This window comes from Prinia subflava, chromosome 18 (assembly GCF_021018805.1).
Source record: "Prinia subflava isolate CZ2003 ecotype Zambia chromosome 18, Cam_Psub_1.2, whole genome shotgun sequence".
Lineage (NCBI taxonomy): Eukaryota > Metazoa > Chordata > Aves > Passeriformes > Cisticolidae > Prinia > Prinia subflava.
This window is the reverse complement of record NC_086264.1, coordinates 12,736,256-12,753,778: the sequence shown is the minus strand read 5'-3', so window position 1 is coordinate 12,753,778 and position 17,523 is coordinate 12,736,256. Positions and strand designations below refer to the sequence as shown.

Here is a 17,523-nt window from a genome sequence, read left to right as displayed (position 1 = left end):
AAATTTGTCATTTCATAAAACACATCCTGAAAAGGGACTGGGAGTCTGTTGTATGTGAAGAAAGCCTGGTGAGCACAGTGGGGAAAATTGTGCAATGTTAATTTTTGGGGAAATAGAGGGAGATTGCTTGTCCTCCAAAACACCCAGTGCAGATGGGACAGCAAGGTTTCTTCTCTTACATATTTCAGGACTCTAGGGCAGATTATTTGGCTTTTTGAGATAATTCCCTGAGTGCCCTGCCTTGTGCTCTGTTTTCCAGCTGACAGTCACAGCTCTCCCAGAGAGGACACCCCAACTGGGAGCACGGATTCTCTTTCCTCCCAGTCCCCCACCCCTGCCTGCCCCAGCAGCCCCCCGGGGCTCCTGGATGGGGATCCCCTCATCATGGACAGCGCAGACCTGGCGGGCTGGACAGCAAATCTGTGAGTGAAATAAGGAGGTTTCCACTGGGGTGGTTGGGAAACATTTCCCTTTTCACTTTGGTGAGGAGGGATTTTTAGGAATTGCACATAATTGTGTTTGTTTTTTTCTGTTACAAAAAGATGCCTTTGCATGTTCTGGTGGAGCTTAGAGCCTGCTTGAATGCTTGTAGGAAAAAAATGTTCATGTTCTATTGAAATGTACTTCATTTTCCTGTGATCTGTTACAACATTTAATTTTTTTTTTAATTTACACAGTAACTATATAAGTTATTCTCTTCATGATATTTTACTCTAGTTTTATTTCAAGGAAACATTAATGCACATTTAGATTCCATACTGTTAAGGCTTCGGGCCCAGCTTTGGGTTTGGTTAAACTGCAATGAGTGTGTGCTCAAATTGTTGCCTAAGAACATTTAGTTTTTAATCTCTTATTAAAAATTAAGTGCCTGGTTTCCAATGGAGGTGCAGTCTCACTTTCAGTAGATGCTGTGAGTGTTCAGTTTTTGAGCATGACTTAAATATAGCAAAAATTGATATTGAAATGTTAGCCCTGTCTCTCTAATACGTATTCAGGTTTGATACACAAAAAGCTGACCATAACTTGTTTTTAAATCAGAGCTGAACTTGAATTGAATTCTCTGCTTTGCTATTCATTCAGACTTTAACCATTATCAAGACAAACTTTTCCAGCCTGTAGTGCCAAGAAGAGTGGAAGAAGCAGGTCTGGAGAAAAGATCTATTAAAAATATTTTCCATAACGGCGTTCTGAGTAGCCATTTCTGGTGGTGAAACAAGTGTAAAATGTATGTGTAGATGCATGTAGAATATATAGATATATATATTCTACATGCATATATATATATATATATATATATATACATGAGAATATATAGATAGTCATAGGATAATAATAATAATTAACTGCTGACTTGAGTGTTTATTAACTGGAACAATTTTTTTTCTCTCATATGTGTTGAAAGAATTCCTGATTTATTGGTATTTTCCATAAATGTTGTTTCTTCAACAGAGGTCTGAAGTTACTCTTCCCTTATCCTCTTGTACCATCCTCTAGAAGTGGGCAGAATTAGCAATAAATTGTCCTTACCAAAGAGAGTGTGTGTTTGGAAAAGATGCTGTAGCTGGTATAGAACTGGATTGTCAGTGAAAGCTAATTAAGGAACACAGGGTTGCTAATTAAGGAGCACAGGGTTAGCAGGACAGTGATGATGTCACTTCAGAGAATAAAAGGAGGAGTGTTGGTTTTATCCAGAGAGTTTGGGAACTTCAGGTGTTTGGAGGAACTTTTTTTTGCATTTTTAAATTTTCATTAAAGATTATACTGCACCGGTGTTTTGGAAACCTGACTTGATGGCTTGAGGTTTCCTGCTCAGTTGGAAACAATACTTAGAGTTCTCTTTGGAAGGAAAAAATAATAAAGGTGCACGGTATGTGCATTTAGATTATTTGTCAAAAGGAGTTTCTTTCTTCCACTCTCATGTCTGTGAAATCTGCACAGGAGCTGCCTCTGTAACAAGCCTGGACAGTGACAGAGAGGTCTGTGAATGTTCCATTCTTCTTTCCTCTGCTTCCTCACCTCAAACTGGCTTCTCTTCCCCTTCTAGCCTTGGCAAACAAAGCCCAAACCCAAACGCAGCTCCAGTGCAGCAATGGCAGAATGCAGCTCTGGCACTCGCACAGCTGCAGGAAATGCAGCACTGGCTGCTTGTAGCCTGCTCTCACAACTGCACCAGTCCTTGGTGAAGAACAACCCTCTCTGTCTCTGCAGGATTCCAGAATGTTTTGTATTTTGAGCCAAACTGGGACAGAATCAATTCTCAAAGCCACAGCATCGTCTCTCAAACGGTATTGGAGGTGTTCCCTGAGCTGCAGCAGATCCCAGGCTGAGTCCAGGGGAGATGGAGTTGTACCAGAGGATCTGGAATTGTACCAGAGGATCTGGAATTGTACCAGAGGATCTGGAATTGTACCAGAGGATCTGGAATTGTACCAGAGGCTCTGGTTTCTCGGGTTTTGCTGGTGTTTATACCACATGGGTGTTACTTGTCAGAGATCAATCACTCTGGAGCTGTGCACTCAACAGGGTGATGGTGACTCCTCTGTGGCAGGAGAATTTCTTGCAGCGTTTCCTGGGGGTCAAGATGTGCCAGATATTCCAAGAGCTGGTCACACCAGCAGTTTGCTTTAAGCAGGAGTACGTGATGGGTAGCAAGGAGACCTTTTGTGGTATTTGTTTTCAGGGAAGAAGCAGCTTGGTTTTTTTCCAGAACGATAGCTGTTGTCACCGTGACGTTTCCTGGCAGAGATTTTTTGTGATGTGTGCCCTTTCCTTGCCCCACCTTCCAAAGCAAAAGGAGCTGCAGCTTCCAGCACGATGAGATGAGCACCAAATGGAAGCAAACACCTCTAGGAGGGCCTGAATGGTGAAAGGAGCCAAGAGAGCAAGGCCTTGGCCACGGATTTGAAACCCCTCACAAAGCCCTGACTGCTCAATTGTCCTGTCAGTATCGGATGTGCCGTGCAGACGGTGCAGCTCGGAGGTGATGTTGCACATATGTGCCATTCCAAAGCCCTGTTAGGCTGTTGGTTTTCGTGTCTCCACGCGTGTGTCTGCCTGATGCTAGGTTTTCTCTGAGAGATCTGTGTGGATCACACGTGTGTGCTGTGCTGTAGGGGTGAGCAGAAGCTGGGCTGTGCCTGGCAGGGGTAGTTCTCACTGGAGACCTCAGTTTGCTGCTTTAAGGCTGTCATGCACCCTTAAACTTTTTTTAACCTTTTTCCTGAAGTTATTTTTAACTTCACACTTCCATCGAGAGCCAAATACTAAAAATAAATATGTTTTATTTTTACATACGCTATGTGGTAGAAGATAGCTCTTTTTTTTTCCCCCTTGTCAATCACCAAGTTACAGAGCAGTTTTTGTAGACACGGGATTCAAACTCCAAATAGCCTAGGATGGGAAAATTACCACTTCTACTCGATGGAGCACTGTGTCATAAACATGTATTCTTTGAAAATACCTTCTACCCAAGGATGCTTTGCACAAGGTGATCTCAAACATAAACTCTTAATTTTAGTTGTGAGCTGGGTAAAGGATTGCTCTCCACTAGTATGGACATTTTTTCCCTTTAAGGTAGAATAGCAACAGCAATCTCAGTTTAATGTTAACCACAGCATTTACATTCTTCCATTTTTCCTTTGATTTAAGTGTCCATACGGACTCTCTCCTACAGTTTCTGGTTTTTCTATATTGCATTTGCCCAAAAAGCAAATCTGCCACATTTTTTCTTCAAGATGCTTGATGGCTTTTTGCTGGAGGATGTGACCCTGACATTACTTTCAGTGCCTTCCTAATTGGCACTGAAAAATATGCACTCTAATCACTCAGTTTTTTATTCTTGTGGTAAATGAAACTCAAATTTTAATAGTTTAAAATGTGTAGTTTGCTAAGAGAAGTTCATGATTTCAAATACTAAAAGGCTGGGTAGCCTTGCTAAGCTAGTCCCCAAACTGTTTTGATTATAGTGATGGTCTTGGGTTTGGAGATATGGTTAGAAGGTGTTATGGGCAGCTCTTAAACTGCATTTGAACTGTGGAGCTGTAGTCAATCTTCCCTTTTACCTGCAGTTGAAAGTTGGTGATAAAAAGTTTGAATTTCACTCTATTGCCTCATGGCTTTGCACACGTAGAAGATAACAGTGATGGCTAAACTGGGTGTGCACTTTGGTGTCTAACAAAGATACCTAAGCAAGTAAAGACAAAGTGTAATTTAAAGTCCTCTTATAGTGAAGGAGGTGGCATTGCCAAAGTTTCAGGATCAGATGTGGAGAGATGGAATTAAATTAAAAAATGGTGAGAGATTTTTTTTTGCAGCTGTTGTGGTTTGACTGTAGAATTTACTTACAGAATCATTTATTGATGTGAGGCTGTCCTGTTCAGCCTTTCCTGGCTGTAGTGGCAGCTCACCTCTGATGGATTTCCCTCACAGGGTTCCCTTATTGCAGTGACTGATTACAGCTCACGTCCTAAAATCCCGTGCGCTGCATTGTGTCTGTTTTCACTTGACCTCAGAATGAACCAAAAAAGCTGAACTCTTGGTGTTCTCTGGACTCACTGTGTAATTAATCTTTCTGAGGACCTCTTTCTGATAAGGAAAGATTTGTTGCTGTAAGTGGCCCCGTGTTGTCACGAGATTTCTTTGTGCTCACAGTGCAGTGCCAGGGCTGGAGTGACCCTCCCAGTGCTGGGCTCTCAGGGCTGGCTCAGGCTTCCCCTTGTGGCTGGAAGTGTCCCACACTTACTGTGTGATTTCTTCACTCAAATTGTGAAAACTGATGTCTGTTTCTCACCTGGAGAGTTCATTTCTGGGATCTGAGCCTGCAGGGTTTCCCAGGGGGTGGAATTTGGTGACTTTTCGTGGTTGTTCTGCACAGAGTTGTGATGCAGGATACAGAACAGCCTTCCTCAGGATGATACTGAGTGTCTGTCTGTCTGCCTGTCCCTCTTTCCCTCTCCAAGCCTTTGGGATTGTGCAGCTGGAGGGGATGGAAAGCATTCCTGTCCCTCAGACGCTCCCATTAGTGTGGGTGGGTGCAGGGCTTGTTAAAGCAATTACATTTCTGGGCTAAGAATAGTAAGATTCATAGTTAAATTCATAGTTAGATTCATGGTTAGATTCATAGTTAGATTCATAGTTAGATTCATAGTTAGATTCATGGTTAGATTCATAGTTAGATTCATAGTTAGATTCATAGTTAGATTCATGGTTAGATTCATGGTTAGATTCATAGTTAGATTCCTAGTTAGATTCCTAGTTAGATTCATGGTTAGATTCCTAGTTAGATTCATGGTTAGATTCATAGTTAGATTCATAGTTAGATTTATAGTTAGATTCATGGTCAGATTCATGGTTAGATTCATGGTTAGATTCATGGTTAGATTCATGGTTAGATTCATGGTTAGATTCATGGTTAGATTCATGGTTAGATTCATGGTTAGATTTATAGTTAGATTCATGGTCAGATTCATGGTTAGATTCATGGTTAGATTCATGGTTAGATTCATAGTGAGATTCATGGTTAGATTCATGGTTAGATTCATGGTTAGATTTATAGTTAGATTCATGGTCAGATTCATAGTTAGATTCATAGTTAGATTCATAGTTAGATTTATAGTTAGATTCATAGTTAGATTCATAGTTAGATTCATAGTTAGATTCATGGTTAGATTCATGGTTAGATTCATGGTTAGATTCATGGTTAGATTCATGGTTAGATTCATGGTTAGATTCATGGTTAGATTCATAGTTAGATTTATAGTTAAATTCATAGTTAGATTTATAGTTAGATTTATAGTTAGATTCATAGTTTCCAAACTGAATCCCACCTTGGAGGCTTCTACAGGAGCATGCAAGGTACAATAATCAGGCTAAATACCAAAGGTGTTCAAAGCCCAGTGGAGAAATGGAAGCACCAATATAAATGGATTTTCGGGAATGTGCAAGGGACTAATAGAAGATGAAACAATTCAATCTTTTTTTCCATTTCTTCTGATTTCTTCTTAATTGGTTCTCCTGACAGTCAAATATTCTGTTACCCAGCTGAGTGGTATATAAGTTTTGGGGTTTTCAATACCCAAAATGGTGCCAAGCTCTGTGCTGTGCAGTTTCCAGGGTCTTTGTGACCAGGCTTGAAAGACATTTCTCATTCTTCAAGAAATCCCAAGATGTTCAAATTGCTGGTGAGCAAACTGGTGTTGGAAGAGCCATCAGATGGCAAGAGCAGGCAGAGAGTGGTGCTCTGCACATAGCAGAAGCCTTGCAGATAGTTATTAATTTTGTTTGACTGCTGAGTGAATTCCCATCAGCCTTGTTATATCTACATCAGCAGACTGCATGTCTAGGCTCCTTAAAATGGTAATACTTTCTGTTTTGTGCTCTCTGGCAGTGGTGTGAATCTGCAGTTTTACATAAACGATGAGTGACTTCAGTTTCACTGTCTCAAACTTTTTATAATATCAAATGTCATCATCCTGTTTCACTGAAATTGTGTTGGGTCATTGTGCTTATCCTGCAGTTTGTTTTTGTTTCAGCTGCCACCTCTCCAGTGACTCAGCACTTTGAGAGCAGGTTTAGTGGAGCAGGCACTTCTTTTTGTACCCTTTGGTTATGCAAGCAGAGCAAGAGCCCTCATTTTGCAGTTTCTTTGAGACAGGCATAATAGAACTGAGTCATGTGGCTCGTCCAAAACAGCCCTTGCCTTCTCCTTGGCTGCCAGGAGCTCACACAGCAGTGCTCTGTGAGCTCAGGGTAAATGGTGAGTGTGCTCAGGGGGGCTGTGGATCAGCTAAAGTTTCCATTTTTATTTTTTATTTTTTATTTTTTCTTTATTTTTTCCTTTATTTTTTTTCCTTTTTTAAATTTTTTTTTCTTTTTTTTAATGCTTCCAGGGGAACACAGCCCCCTCCTCATTTATTTTTTTTCCTGAAAGGAGCAGCAGTGAGCTCCAAGCTTATAGCTGTACATATTTCCCCTTTGCTTTGTCTGAATTATCATTTAAAAGTGCTTTAACTCGGGACAGCTGCTGTAGACATTAGCTTTGGGTTCAGCAGGCTGGAGTGAAAGATGATTTCACTGATGTGTGAGCTGCCTCACAATCCGAGTTACAAACTCCTCCATTTCAGTGCTGCTGATGTGCTCTCTGCAAATGCGGGTTCAGGAGAGCTGTGTGCATGTCACACACTTGAACTTTTGAGGATGCAGTTTCCTTCCAGGGCGAGCACAGATGGGGAATTCTGACCTTCTGTTTGTCTCCAGCTTTGCTGCAGCTACGACAATTTCTAGAATTTTGGCCACGGATCTTTCTGCTCCCCACTCCCCAGGGCACAGGGGGATTTTAACGTGCTGGTGGTCACTTTTGGATTGCATACAGAGTCAGAAACATCCAACACCCTCTGATGCACGCTGTCATCTTGTAATGAACCCTTCCAAGGGCGCTTCCAGCGGGTTTGTCAGCCAGACTCTGTGACACAACAGCCGTGGCGCTGCCAAACCTGTCTGTGAAACCTTTTTTTTCTCAAGAGTTGCACTGTAGATTCTTTTCACAGACTCTTCCTTGCTCTCAAGATAAGAGGCTGCTCTTTAGCTGTGTTACCCTAGGAACCAGCCAGATAAACATCCAATAAAATCTTGTTTTCAGAAGTTTCTTGCTGAATATCAGTACAGAATCTCTAGCTTATTTTCAGTAAAGCCGTTCCCCCCCTCCTCCCTTTTCCCATCGTTCACTATGCTAGAAAATAGCATTTTTTCCCTCAAAGAGAGATGGTTATGTCAGCCTTTTTGGGTTTTGTTCCTACCCACAGGAAATGCATTGCCTTTATTTTAGCCTTAGGAGAAAGGATTTCTTCAGCATACCTTGCTGAAGTTGAGCTGCTGTGTGATAACACGTGCAACACTTCCTAATATATCAACATCTTGATAAACAAGGTGTGCAAATCTTTATAGCAAGGTAACCTTGCTATGACAAGCACCTTTTCAAGGAAATAACAATAAAATCTCACCTTTTGTTGCTTACACACTGCAACATCGGAAATTATTTTTCTTTCTGAGTAAAACCTTCTGTTTCAATAACAAGAATTAAGTGGTTCCTGAGGTAACCAAGTACAATAAATAAAAACACGTTTCCAAAGGAAAAGTGTAGTAATAAGGAATGTGACATTCACATTATAATGTACTAAATTAAAAAAAATTATTAATCAAAATAAATGCCTGCTTAATATGTAATTGCTAGAATGACTACGAGATATAATGAGTTTGTAAAAGTTGAATTTGATTGTAAATCTTGTTATGCAAACCAACAAATAGCAACAATTTCTTCTAGAAATTCAGCATCCCACTGTACAATCAGATTAAAATTAGCGATCTCAGTTAGATTTCCTACTTTCTTTAATTCATCTGCAAATATAACTGGGCTGATTCTGGATTCCTCTTTTTGGTTGTGTTCTGTTTATCTTGATTAGGGGTCAAAAAAAGCCTTCTTGACTGAGGTTTTGGATTTTGGCAGTGCCTTTCAGATCAGTGCTACCCCAGTGGTTAATGTTGGAGCAGGACAAAGCCTCAAATGCAGTATTGGGAAGTCTCTGCTTCTGATTGCTGTGTGCAAATTATTTTAATTCTGTTTCTGCTTAGAAACTGCTGGGAGTCCAGCTCTTTGCTCCAAAGTCATGCTGACAGCCACTTTTTGGATTATTTGTGGTTTTCTCCATTCAATGAAGGAAACCCTTCCAGAATTAAAAACTTTAATTCTTTAAGGTGTAAAATTAGAAATGCTCTTTATGTTGACAACAACTTTGTGTGTTTACTAATACAAGTTTTAAATTTTGCCTGCTATTTCTTCTCCTCTTGTGGCAACTTTGTGTTCAGCCATTAACTTATTTGAGCAGAGCCTTGGTGAGCCCTGGGGCAGTGTTTGCACAGCTCTGTGAAGGAGATCCCAATCCAGAGCCAGCGTCGTGATCCCAGTGCTGGAACAGCTTCAGAACCTCCCCAGTTGTGCCTTTGTACAGCACCGAGGAGATTTTTAAATAGACTCATCAAAACTTGTACAGGCAGAGTGGCAGCTCAAATAATAGCCTGCTCTGTGCAATTTCACTTTGTGTGTCTTTATTAGATGAGGAATGGGGATTTTGCCCTTTTACTGCTTCTGTCACACATCTCAGGTAGTTCTCCTTAGCTCAGGGTGTCGGGCATGCAGGAAGAAGAATTCCAAGGGCAAGTGCAGCATCACACGATGGCCATTCCTGCAGAATCAGCTTGCCAACATGATTTGGTTTGAATTTGAAAATCTAGCAGGCTGTCCAGTTACAAAGACTGGACAAGTGTTACCAAACACTTTGGTACCATAAGCAATTTTATCAAATTTTATTGTTAATTTTATTGTTAACTCTGCCTTGGCTGTGTTTCCTCCTAGCCCCGCTCAGAGCCGCCCGTCCATGGTCTCGTGGATGAACCTTCCTTGTGCCAACCCTGCTGCCACAAACGCTGCCCTGCCCACCTTCCTCTTCCCCACCCCTGGCACCGACAAAGTGGAAAGGTATGGTCTGCACCTCACCTTTTACTGCCTCTTCATTTGCCTCCTCTTTCTGTATCTTAATTAAAATTGTCTCCCGTGGCACGGGAATGATTTTCTCAAACCAGGAAAAGCGACCGCAGCAATTCTGAAAAAATAAAATTCCTGTCTGCTCCATCTTAATTTTCCTTGGAACACCTGAGCCAGGGCTGTGCTGGTTAACACAGGAGGGTCATTCAGAGTGTCTCTCTCCTGCAGTGTTTCTCTTAGACTCTTCTAAAATACAGATTCTTCCATCTTTGCCAAATTTAAGTTTCTCACCCTGACCTTGCTGCCTCTCAAAGTTGTTCTTCCATCTTTACCTTGGTCTGTGGTTTCATTGTTTTCTTTCACTCTTTTGTCCAGTTTTCCTTCCATCCTCTTTCTGCTTCCTTCCATGATGTTTTCCATGTTTTCAAGTATTTTGAGTTTTTTCTTTGAAGGTCTTCACCATCTTATGTTTACCCTTCCAATTTAGTATTATTTACTTTTCTAATTAAAGTAGCTTTATATATTCACAGATTCTTCCCAACACTTGATAAAATAATCCTATTTCTTATTACCAGTTAATTTTTGAAGTATGTTATGCTTTGCCTGCTATTGAGTTCATTGCTGACTAGCACATGAAAAAAAATTTAACTGCAGTTGAAAAATCGAGTTTGTCATAAAAATAAGTGTGCAGAAAGTTGGGAGTATGATATTCAGAAATGCCAACAGTAAGCTGTGAAGCCTCAGCTTTGGCTGTGTGTATGAATTATAAGCCTGTAATGATGCATGTGAGATTGTGTTTAAAGTTTTAGTCATCTCCAAATGTGAATGGAGAGAGAATGGTTGAGACAGAGTCTTCATAATAGTAAAAAGTTGCCATAATTCATAATTTCATTTTTCAGTGTTGCCCACCGAAAAGCAAGAGCAGTTTATCCGTGTGAAGCAGAACACAGCTCTGAATTGTCATTTCAGATAGGAGCAATATTTGAAGATGGTAAGTACTGCTTGAGTAAATATAAAGCAATGAAAAACAAATTGACAAAACTGCTAAAATGGCTTTGGATAAAAATACCAGGCTGACTGCTCTTCTGCCAACACTGCTGATGGCACACAGTTGGTGATGGAGATATTTTCTGGTATGAAGAAGCTGCTTAACACATCCTCAGCACTGCGAGGCAATGCTTTGCATTTTTGGGTGAACAGGCTCTTCCAATTGGTATCATTTTTTCAACACAATTTAACATTTAACTACAGCATTGGTGTTGTAGTACCAAACAAAAAAAAGGTTATTCAGTGATAGAAGAGAACCTATGAAACTGAATTTTTTAAAATGTGAACTCTTGTTGTAAAATAATACAGAGGTTTTCCTTTAAAGAAAAAAAAGAAATCTGTTTCAGGATTTTCAAGCGAACAGTGCCAGGTAAATCAGGTGAAAATGGAGGAAAAAAGAGTGTTTTTGTTGATTTAGATCAAGGTTTGCATTAGTGTGTGCATGTATCTGTAGAAAAAGGAATATTGACTGAGATGTGGAATCGAGGCCTGTGTTTAATGATTTCTCTGGATCCAAATACAGCACTGGATATGAGCACCCAGAAGGTGATTCCTGTGTTCTGAGTGAGCTTCCTTGGATTTACCCTTCAGCAAATGCACAGGGACTGCAAACTGATAGCAGAGGTTGGAGTTGTTAAACCTCACGCCAGTGACTGCTGGAATACAAATTCTGAGGATGCAGAATGGGAAGCTCAGCAATTTTAAACTTTTTTTTTTAATATGTACGATAGGATATTCCTCTCCTCTCCTCCTTGTAAATAGCAAGCCTGGTCCTGACTTGTTCTGTGTTTTGGGTTTCTTTTCAGGATTAAATGGTCTGGGGTCCTCACTAGGCTCTTCCCACTTCACAAAATCATTCTTGATGTTTCCTATTAGAGCTGCCTTGCAGGCAAATCATGTCTGACTCAAGTTAGGTGGGAAACCTTTTAAAGATGAATTAGCTAAGTGATTGCTCTTTTAAAAGTCCTTAACACCAGCTATTTTAATTGAAGTTTTTTAAAACATGACTGATAGGGCTCTTCAGCAGCCATCAAACTGTGTAGAGGAAGGAAATCTAGAGCGTGGTGGAAAAGATTCAGTGTCTGGGAGAGGCATTTCTGCTGCAGAACAGCAAGAGTTTGTGTTGCCTTGGGGTAAGAAAGCCTTGCAAGAAGTAGTTTTTCCTTGTGTGCCATCATTTTTGTGTGAGAGCAATGCTGAGGTTCTCTCCTTGTGTGAGAACTCGAGTGGTGACAAAGCCCCCGTGATTTGGAGCATTGCAGCCTCATTGAATTTTTCAAGAAAAATTAAAAAAAAATTTTTTTTTTTTTTTTGGAGAGCTGGAGTGCCCCAAAATAAGTGTGGAATTTGGCATCTGTGCAGAAATGTTTCAACTTTAACCTCACGGGACAAATAAGGTTCAAAGCTTAGGGAAAAGGCTGCATGGACTGCATTTCAAAAGCCCAATTGCAGATTTCCAATGGCAAAACTCACATTTCCTTAAACACATTAATTTGATTTGTTCTGCTGGGTCGTGGTTATTTCACAGGTGTTGTCCTTGCCCTGCAGGGCTCTCACCCTCAGGCAGATAAAAATGTGGAGAACATGCAAGCAATAAGGCAGAAAATGTGTGCAGTGGTCATTTCATAACTTTTCCCAGTCCTGGATGGTTCTTTTCATGCCAAGTGCAGACCTGTCCCCACATTTGAAACCTCTGAAATGCCTCGACAGGAGCCTTTTCTTTCTGCATCAGGCACCCCTGTGTCTGTGCTGAAATCAGATTGCAGTGAATCAATTCAGGTTCTTTAGTTACTCAATTTAAATTCCCATATGCCCTAATAGAGCCCCCAAATGAAGAATTAAAGTAATAATACATCAATTCTGCAGCTCTACCAATAACCTTAACTATCAAAGTGACAACGCATCAATCAAGTTGACATACAGCTAGTATCAACCATTAAAGTAACTGTTAAATTAATGTCTACTAAAAAGTGCTGCTTCCATTAGTGAAGGTTTTATCTGTCTCTCCTTTCTCCACCCGGCCTGTCTCACTTTCTAATCCTGTCTCTTTTCTTTTTTCTTTCCTCTCTTTTCTGCTTTGTTTCCTGTTTCCCTCCCCATGCTTGGTTTGTCTCTCTTGGTCCATGGATGTTGATGGCAGTGGGTCTCTCTCACCTCTCATTACTCGGGATGAATCCTGGCTGCTCCAGCCCCAGACAGGATAATGACATTTTAGGGAAATAGTCTTGCACCTGTCATAGCTGCTAAATGTAATATTGGTGCAAGAAGGTGAGTTTAACCTTTGCTCCCATCTCCTATTTCTAAATGGGGGGAAAAAATCTGTCTCAGTCTGCCAAGGTTAGATTTGCTAAGATTTTAAGTTAAGCTTTGCATCACCTGGTAGGAATCTGTATAGAACCCCAGCATTTTTGCATTCAGGTGTTTTCAGTACATGAACATTGTGCTTCCCCAAATCCCACAGTCTTTCCATTAAAGTGCCATAGAATATAAATGCTAAGGCACCATCTGGTAAGTTAAAAAGAAAAGGCTAAGTTTTCTATTTAATTGAATTGTGTAAGAAAATGAATAATGTAATCTCAACAATATCCACTGGATTTTTTTTTTTTTTAATCTTCAATTCAATTTGCCTTCGGCTGTGCCAATATTTTTATTTCCCAGTTGTTACAGGCTTTATTATTGACAGCACTATAACAATATAATTCAAGTGGTTGGAAGCAAAGCTTGAAGAATTTGCAGCTGGCTAAGGGCACAAAGGGGAAGAAGCAGAGCAGGATCTGAGATTGAGACAGACATATGCTGGCTCTGTTCTGTTGTTGTCAGGGCAGATATTCCCAATAATCAGGGAAAAAGAATAATCAAACTGCCTGGCACTGGAATCTTGCCAGTCTTGGAGCCAAATGTCATTAAATTTCTGGTTCTTGAAGGAGACTGCTTAAAAGTCAGTAAATGGGAATTTCGCTCGGGAGAAGTGTTTCAGATAGGTTAAATGGTGTTTACACAATAAAAATTCCTTGGCAGAACTGCTAGCAGGAAGGCTGCCTGAAAACTTGTCAAGATAGCTCTTATCGAGGCTTTTTACAATTTTTAAAACCCGATTTTAACCCAACATGAGCCTCAGTCCTAGGGATGATTGCTCTAGTAATGAGTTGTAGTTTTAAGGCCAAGTGTTTCTGCAGCCAGGTATTTTTAAATGAGCAGGCCTGAGAAAGGCTGAGAACTGTAATTGTTGGTGACTGAGAAGAAATGACAGAAAGGGGACACCACAGAAGTCTTCTCTTCTTTTTTCAGAAGTATTTTTTCAGAAACAGGCTGTGCCTGATAGAGGAATGTGGTTTGTGTGGTTAAGTGGTTTTGATTTTAAAGGAATGCACGCTGCTGTACTCTGTACCTCAGAAATGGCTTGGCAAAGCAAACACGATCACTGGAGCTTAAGGCAGCTTTTCTTTTGCATGGCACCTTCATTAATATCATTAATATCATTAATATCATTAATATCATTAATTATCATTTGCCTACAGAAGCAGTCAGGGATGTACACAAGAATCTCACCCCTTCTTGCACAAGGTGATTGGAGTGGGGGCAGAGGCTTTCCCTGCTGCTGGACATTAGAAATTACTTTTTGCAGTGGTTTTTTTTAAAGCAAAGATCTCTAGAAATGGTGGCCTTAGGGGTAATAGAGTGGTAATTTCTCCTTCAGTCTTCCTAGAGTTGAAAAGAACTGGAACAGTTTGCCAGCCCTGAGCTGTGTCATGTACATCATGTGCAATATTTAATTTCCTCAGGCCAGAGCTCAGCTCGGTCTCAGCTGGGCTGAAAATGGTTTTTGCCATCCAGCCCAGCTGCTGGGCCATGGACGTGCTGCAGAGTGCAGAGTTCACCATTCTCTCACCAAAACTGCTTAGAAAATATTTCTTTGGCAGTTTGCTGTTGAGTGATGGGATTCAGCATAGCTTGAGCGTTTCCTCCCCTGCGTAAATTTTAATTTCAGTGTGAAATTTCCTACTTCTAGGTTTTCCAGTTGTTTTTCTTCCCCTTTTTTTTTTTTAATTTGAGTTTGTTTCCTGTAATACAGATGTGCTCTGTAGGTATGGCAGGCCTCAGGGAGGGCTTTGGCTGGCTCCATTTGCTGGAGATGCAGAATTACAGTTTCTGCAGGGAGGTTTGTGCTGGTGTCAGCCGTGCAGTTTCAAATGCGTGTGTACTCTGTAATTGTGGAATAGAAATGACAAAGGGAGAGGAGGGCCTGCTAATTACTAATGGTAATGTAAGTTACTGTGTGAGCACAGATCCTAAAAGGTAATTGTCTGTGCAGGTTTTTCCTTTGGAATCTTTTTGTTGAGCAGATTTATTACAAATACAAGCCCAGGATTTCGTGCTGAATCTAAACTATCAGTGTCATTGGAAAGCAGTTTTGTTTTCTGGGCTCTTTGGAGTTATAGCTGTTGTTTATAGAGTGGTTTCTGAGCACAGCTGCCTGACAATAATAGCACAAAGAAAAACAACAATATGTTTGGGCAAGGATGTTCTTAAGTCCTCAAATTAAGAGCCTTACAATGCTTTTGGAAGTGAGACTTAACATGCTGCTCTCTCTCAACTGCTATTTCCCTGATAAGTAGAAGGCTACAAATCTCACATTTGCCAATGTGTTAATGTGTTTTAAATAAAGCACTGCCATGGCTGGCAGCATGTTTCAGCATTTGTCTGATGTCTTCCCTAAATTCTGGCTCAGAGGCGCCGTGAGGATAAATTAATACAGCGGGGAATGTCGTAGGTTGTTAAAAAGTGTGGGATTTTACAGTTCCATAGGTAAATAGGTATCTGTATCATATCCTTAGAAGACATCTCAGAGGGGAATTTGAGGACTTTTTAGTCTGTTTTCCAAAGAGGGGAGGCTTATGCTTCTTTTTTAACTTCCTGTCAAATGTGGTCAACATATATATACAGGAAGTCAGATTTCATTAGTTCTGCTGCTCACAGAGTAACTTCTGGGGCATTGAGAGTCCAAGCTGAAATATTTCTGATTTTATATTTGTGGATACTCTTGCATGAACTGTGGGATCAGCAGTGGTAAAAGCTTAGGATGGCACAGGGAGCCATCCAAGCCTTTGCTGTGTGGTGTGTGAATTGTGCTCTGTATTTGAATATCAGAGAGAGGATTTAATCAGAAGAATGATTCAGATTTTGTCCACTGATCACTTCTAATAGCTCTGTTCTGAAGAGATGATACTTGCAGTGACATCTGGCTCATTTCTATCTCCCCTAGAATCCTTTCCTTACTTTCCATGCCAAGTGAGGTCCTGTGCTGAGCCTCTGTGGCTCTGAGTTCAGATTCACCACTTCTGCTCCAGACAGGCTTTTGCTCTTGTTTTGTCCTACCTGCTGTAAGTGTTTGCCACTGTTTGATATGAATTCTGACTTTTCTCCTAAGGCATAGAGTTTTCTATTTTATAAAATAGAAAATTTTATAAATCTGTCTTAAGCTCCATTAACCATTTCCCTAATGAAGTCTCCTGCACCTAAAAGCTATTTCACCATGTGGGCTTTGCAGAAGTATATTATGAAGTATTTAAGTCAAGGTAATAATCCTCTTTATCTTTCCCAGCCAGATTTTTAAACTGGTCCTTGCAGATGATTTTATGGACGCTCTGCCTGGTGTCGTGGAGCTAAAGCTGAAAAGTACTAATTCAAACACAAAAAGATGCAGTAATTTTTCTCTCCTTTTCTTTTGCAGTGCAATTTTCCAGAGAGCCAGGATGGCTAGAAGGCACATTAAATGGCAAGAGAGGACTTATTCCACAAAATTATGTTCAGTTTTTATAGCTTTGTGCACTGAACGCCCAGACGGTGTACATGGTATCCATGGATTTTTGTTCTAGTCTCTCCTTTTGTGACTGCTTTTAATCAGTGAAGAGCTGGACTGTGCATGGAAGATCTTAAGCTGTATAAAGACATTAAGTGTTGCCAAATATGAATTACAAAAAAAAGGTTCTTTGAGGGTTGGAATGTGGGTGGGAGGGCAAGAAATCGGGATGGAGGGATTGGGTAATTTTTTAATAGGGTGCTTGTTTTTCAGTTGTAAAAAGCAGTAGTGGTATAAAATAGCTTTTCAAGTCGAGTATTTGGTTGATCTGTGACTCAACTTCATGTCCTGGAGATTATCTTTGATAAGCAGCATTTTTATCACTATGTGAGGGTGGTGAGGCCTGGCACAGGGTGCCCAGAGCACCCGTGGGTGCCCCATCCCTGGCAGTGTCCAAGGCCAGGCTGGATGGGGATCTGGGCAACCTGGGACAGTGGAAGGTTTTCCAAGGGTAAACCCATGGCAGGGGATTGGAATTAAATGATCTTAAAGCTCCCTCCCTACCCAAACCATTCTATGATTCTGTGATCATTTTAGGTTTGGAAGATACTGATGGATAAGGAAAGCTATCATGCTGACAAATTATATTTCAGAGTGGAATAGCCAGAGCAGAACAGACAGCAGTAAGTAAAAATAATAGTTATCAAGACATGACATTTTTCAAATGTCTTCAAAGAGCACATTCGTTTATGTTGCGTGTATGATTTCATTTATCTTATAAAGATAAGACACATGAACTTTTATTACAGGCTCCTATATGTCATGGTTCCTTTGCTACTCAAAAATATCACGTTAAATGAAATAAAATGTTATTTGTTATTTGACTTGTCATTGCTATGTTGCAGAGTATTTTGCTCTGGTTCTGGAAGTTGTGGCATGAAATAATTATTGGCAGCTCTGTGCACTCACTCAGCCTCAAGCAGGCTCCAAAAGGGATGGGGAGCTTTCCTCACACCAAACAGGCAACTCTGGAAGTTCAAGCCAAAAGGGAAAAGAAAATCTCTGGCTGTGATGCTTTTGCATCCTGGAAAATTGTGCATTTTATCTGTTGTCTGTTTTAGTTGCTGGTTCACCTTGCCCA

The 17,523-nt window shown here is 40.6% G+C and overlaps 1 protein-coding gene across 1 annotated transcript in view; it reads left to right on the top strand.

Moving 5' to 3' along the window:
- Positions 1-17,266, top strand: part of ARHGAP10 (Rho GTPase activating protein 10) — a 103,105-nt gene extending 85,839 nt beyond the window's left edge. Inside the window, exons 20-23 of the mRNA XM_063415242.1 lie at positions 260-422; positions 9,407-9,529; positions 10,435-10,526; positions 16,314-17,266. Coding sequence (XP_063271312.1) covers positions 260-422; positions 9,407-9,529; positions 10,435-10,526; positions 16,314-16,402 — 467 coding nt within the window. The 3' untranslated portion in view covers positions 16,403-17,266. The remainder of the gene's footprint in view (positions 1-259; positions 423-9,406; positions 9,530-10,434; positions 10,527-16,313) is intronic.
- Positions 17,267-17,523: the final 257 nt, after the last annotated feature.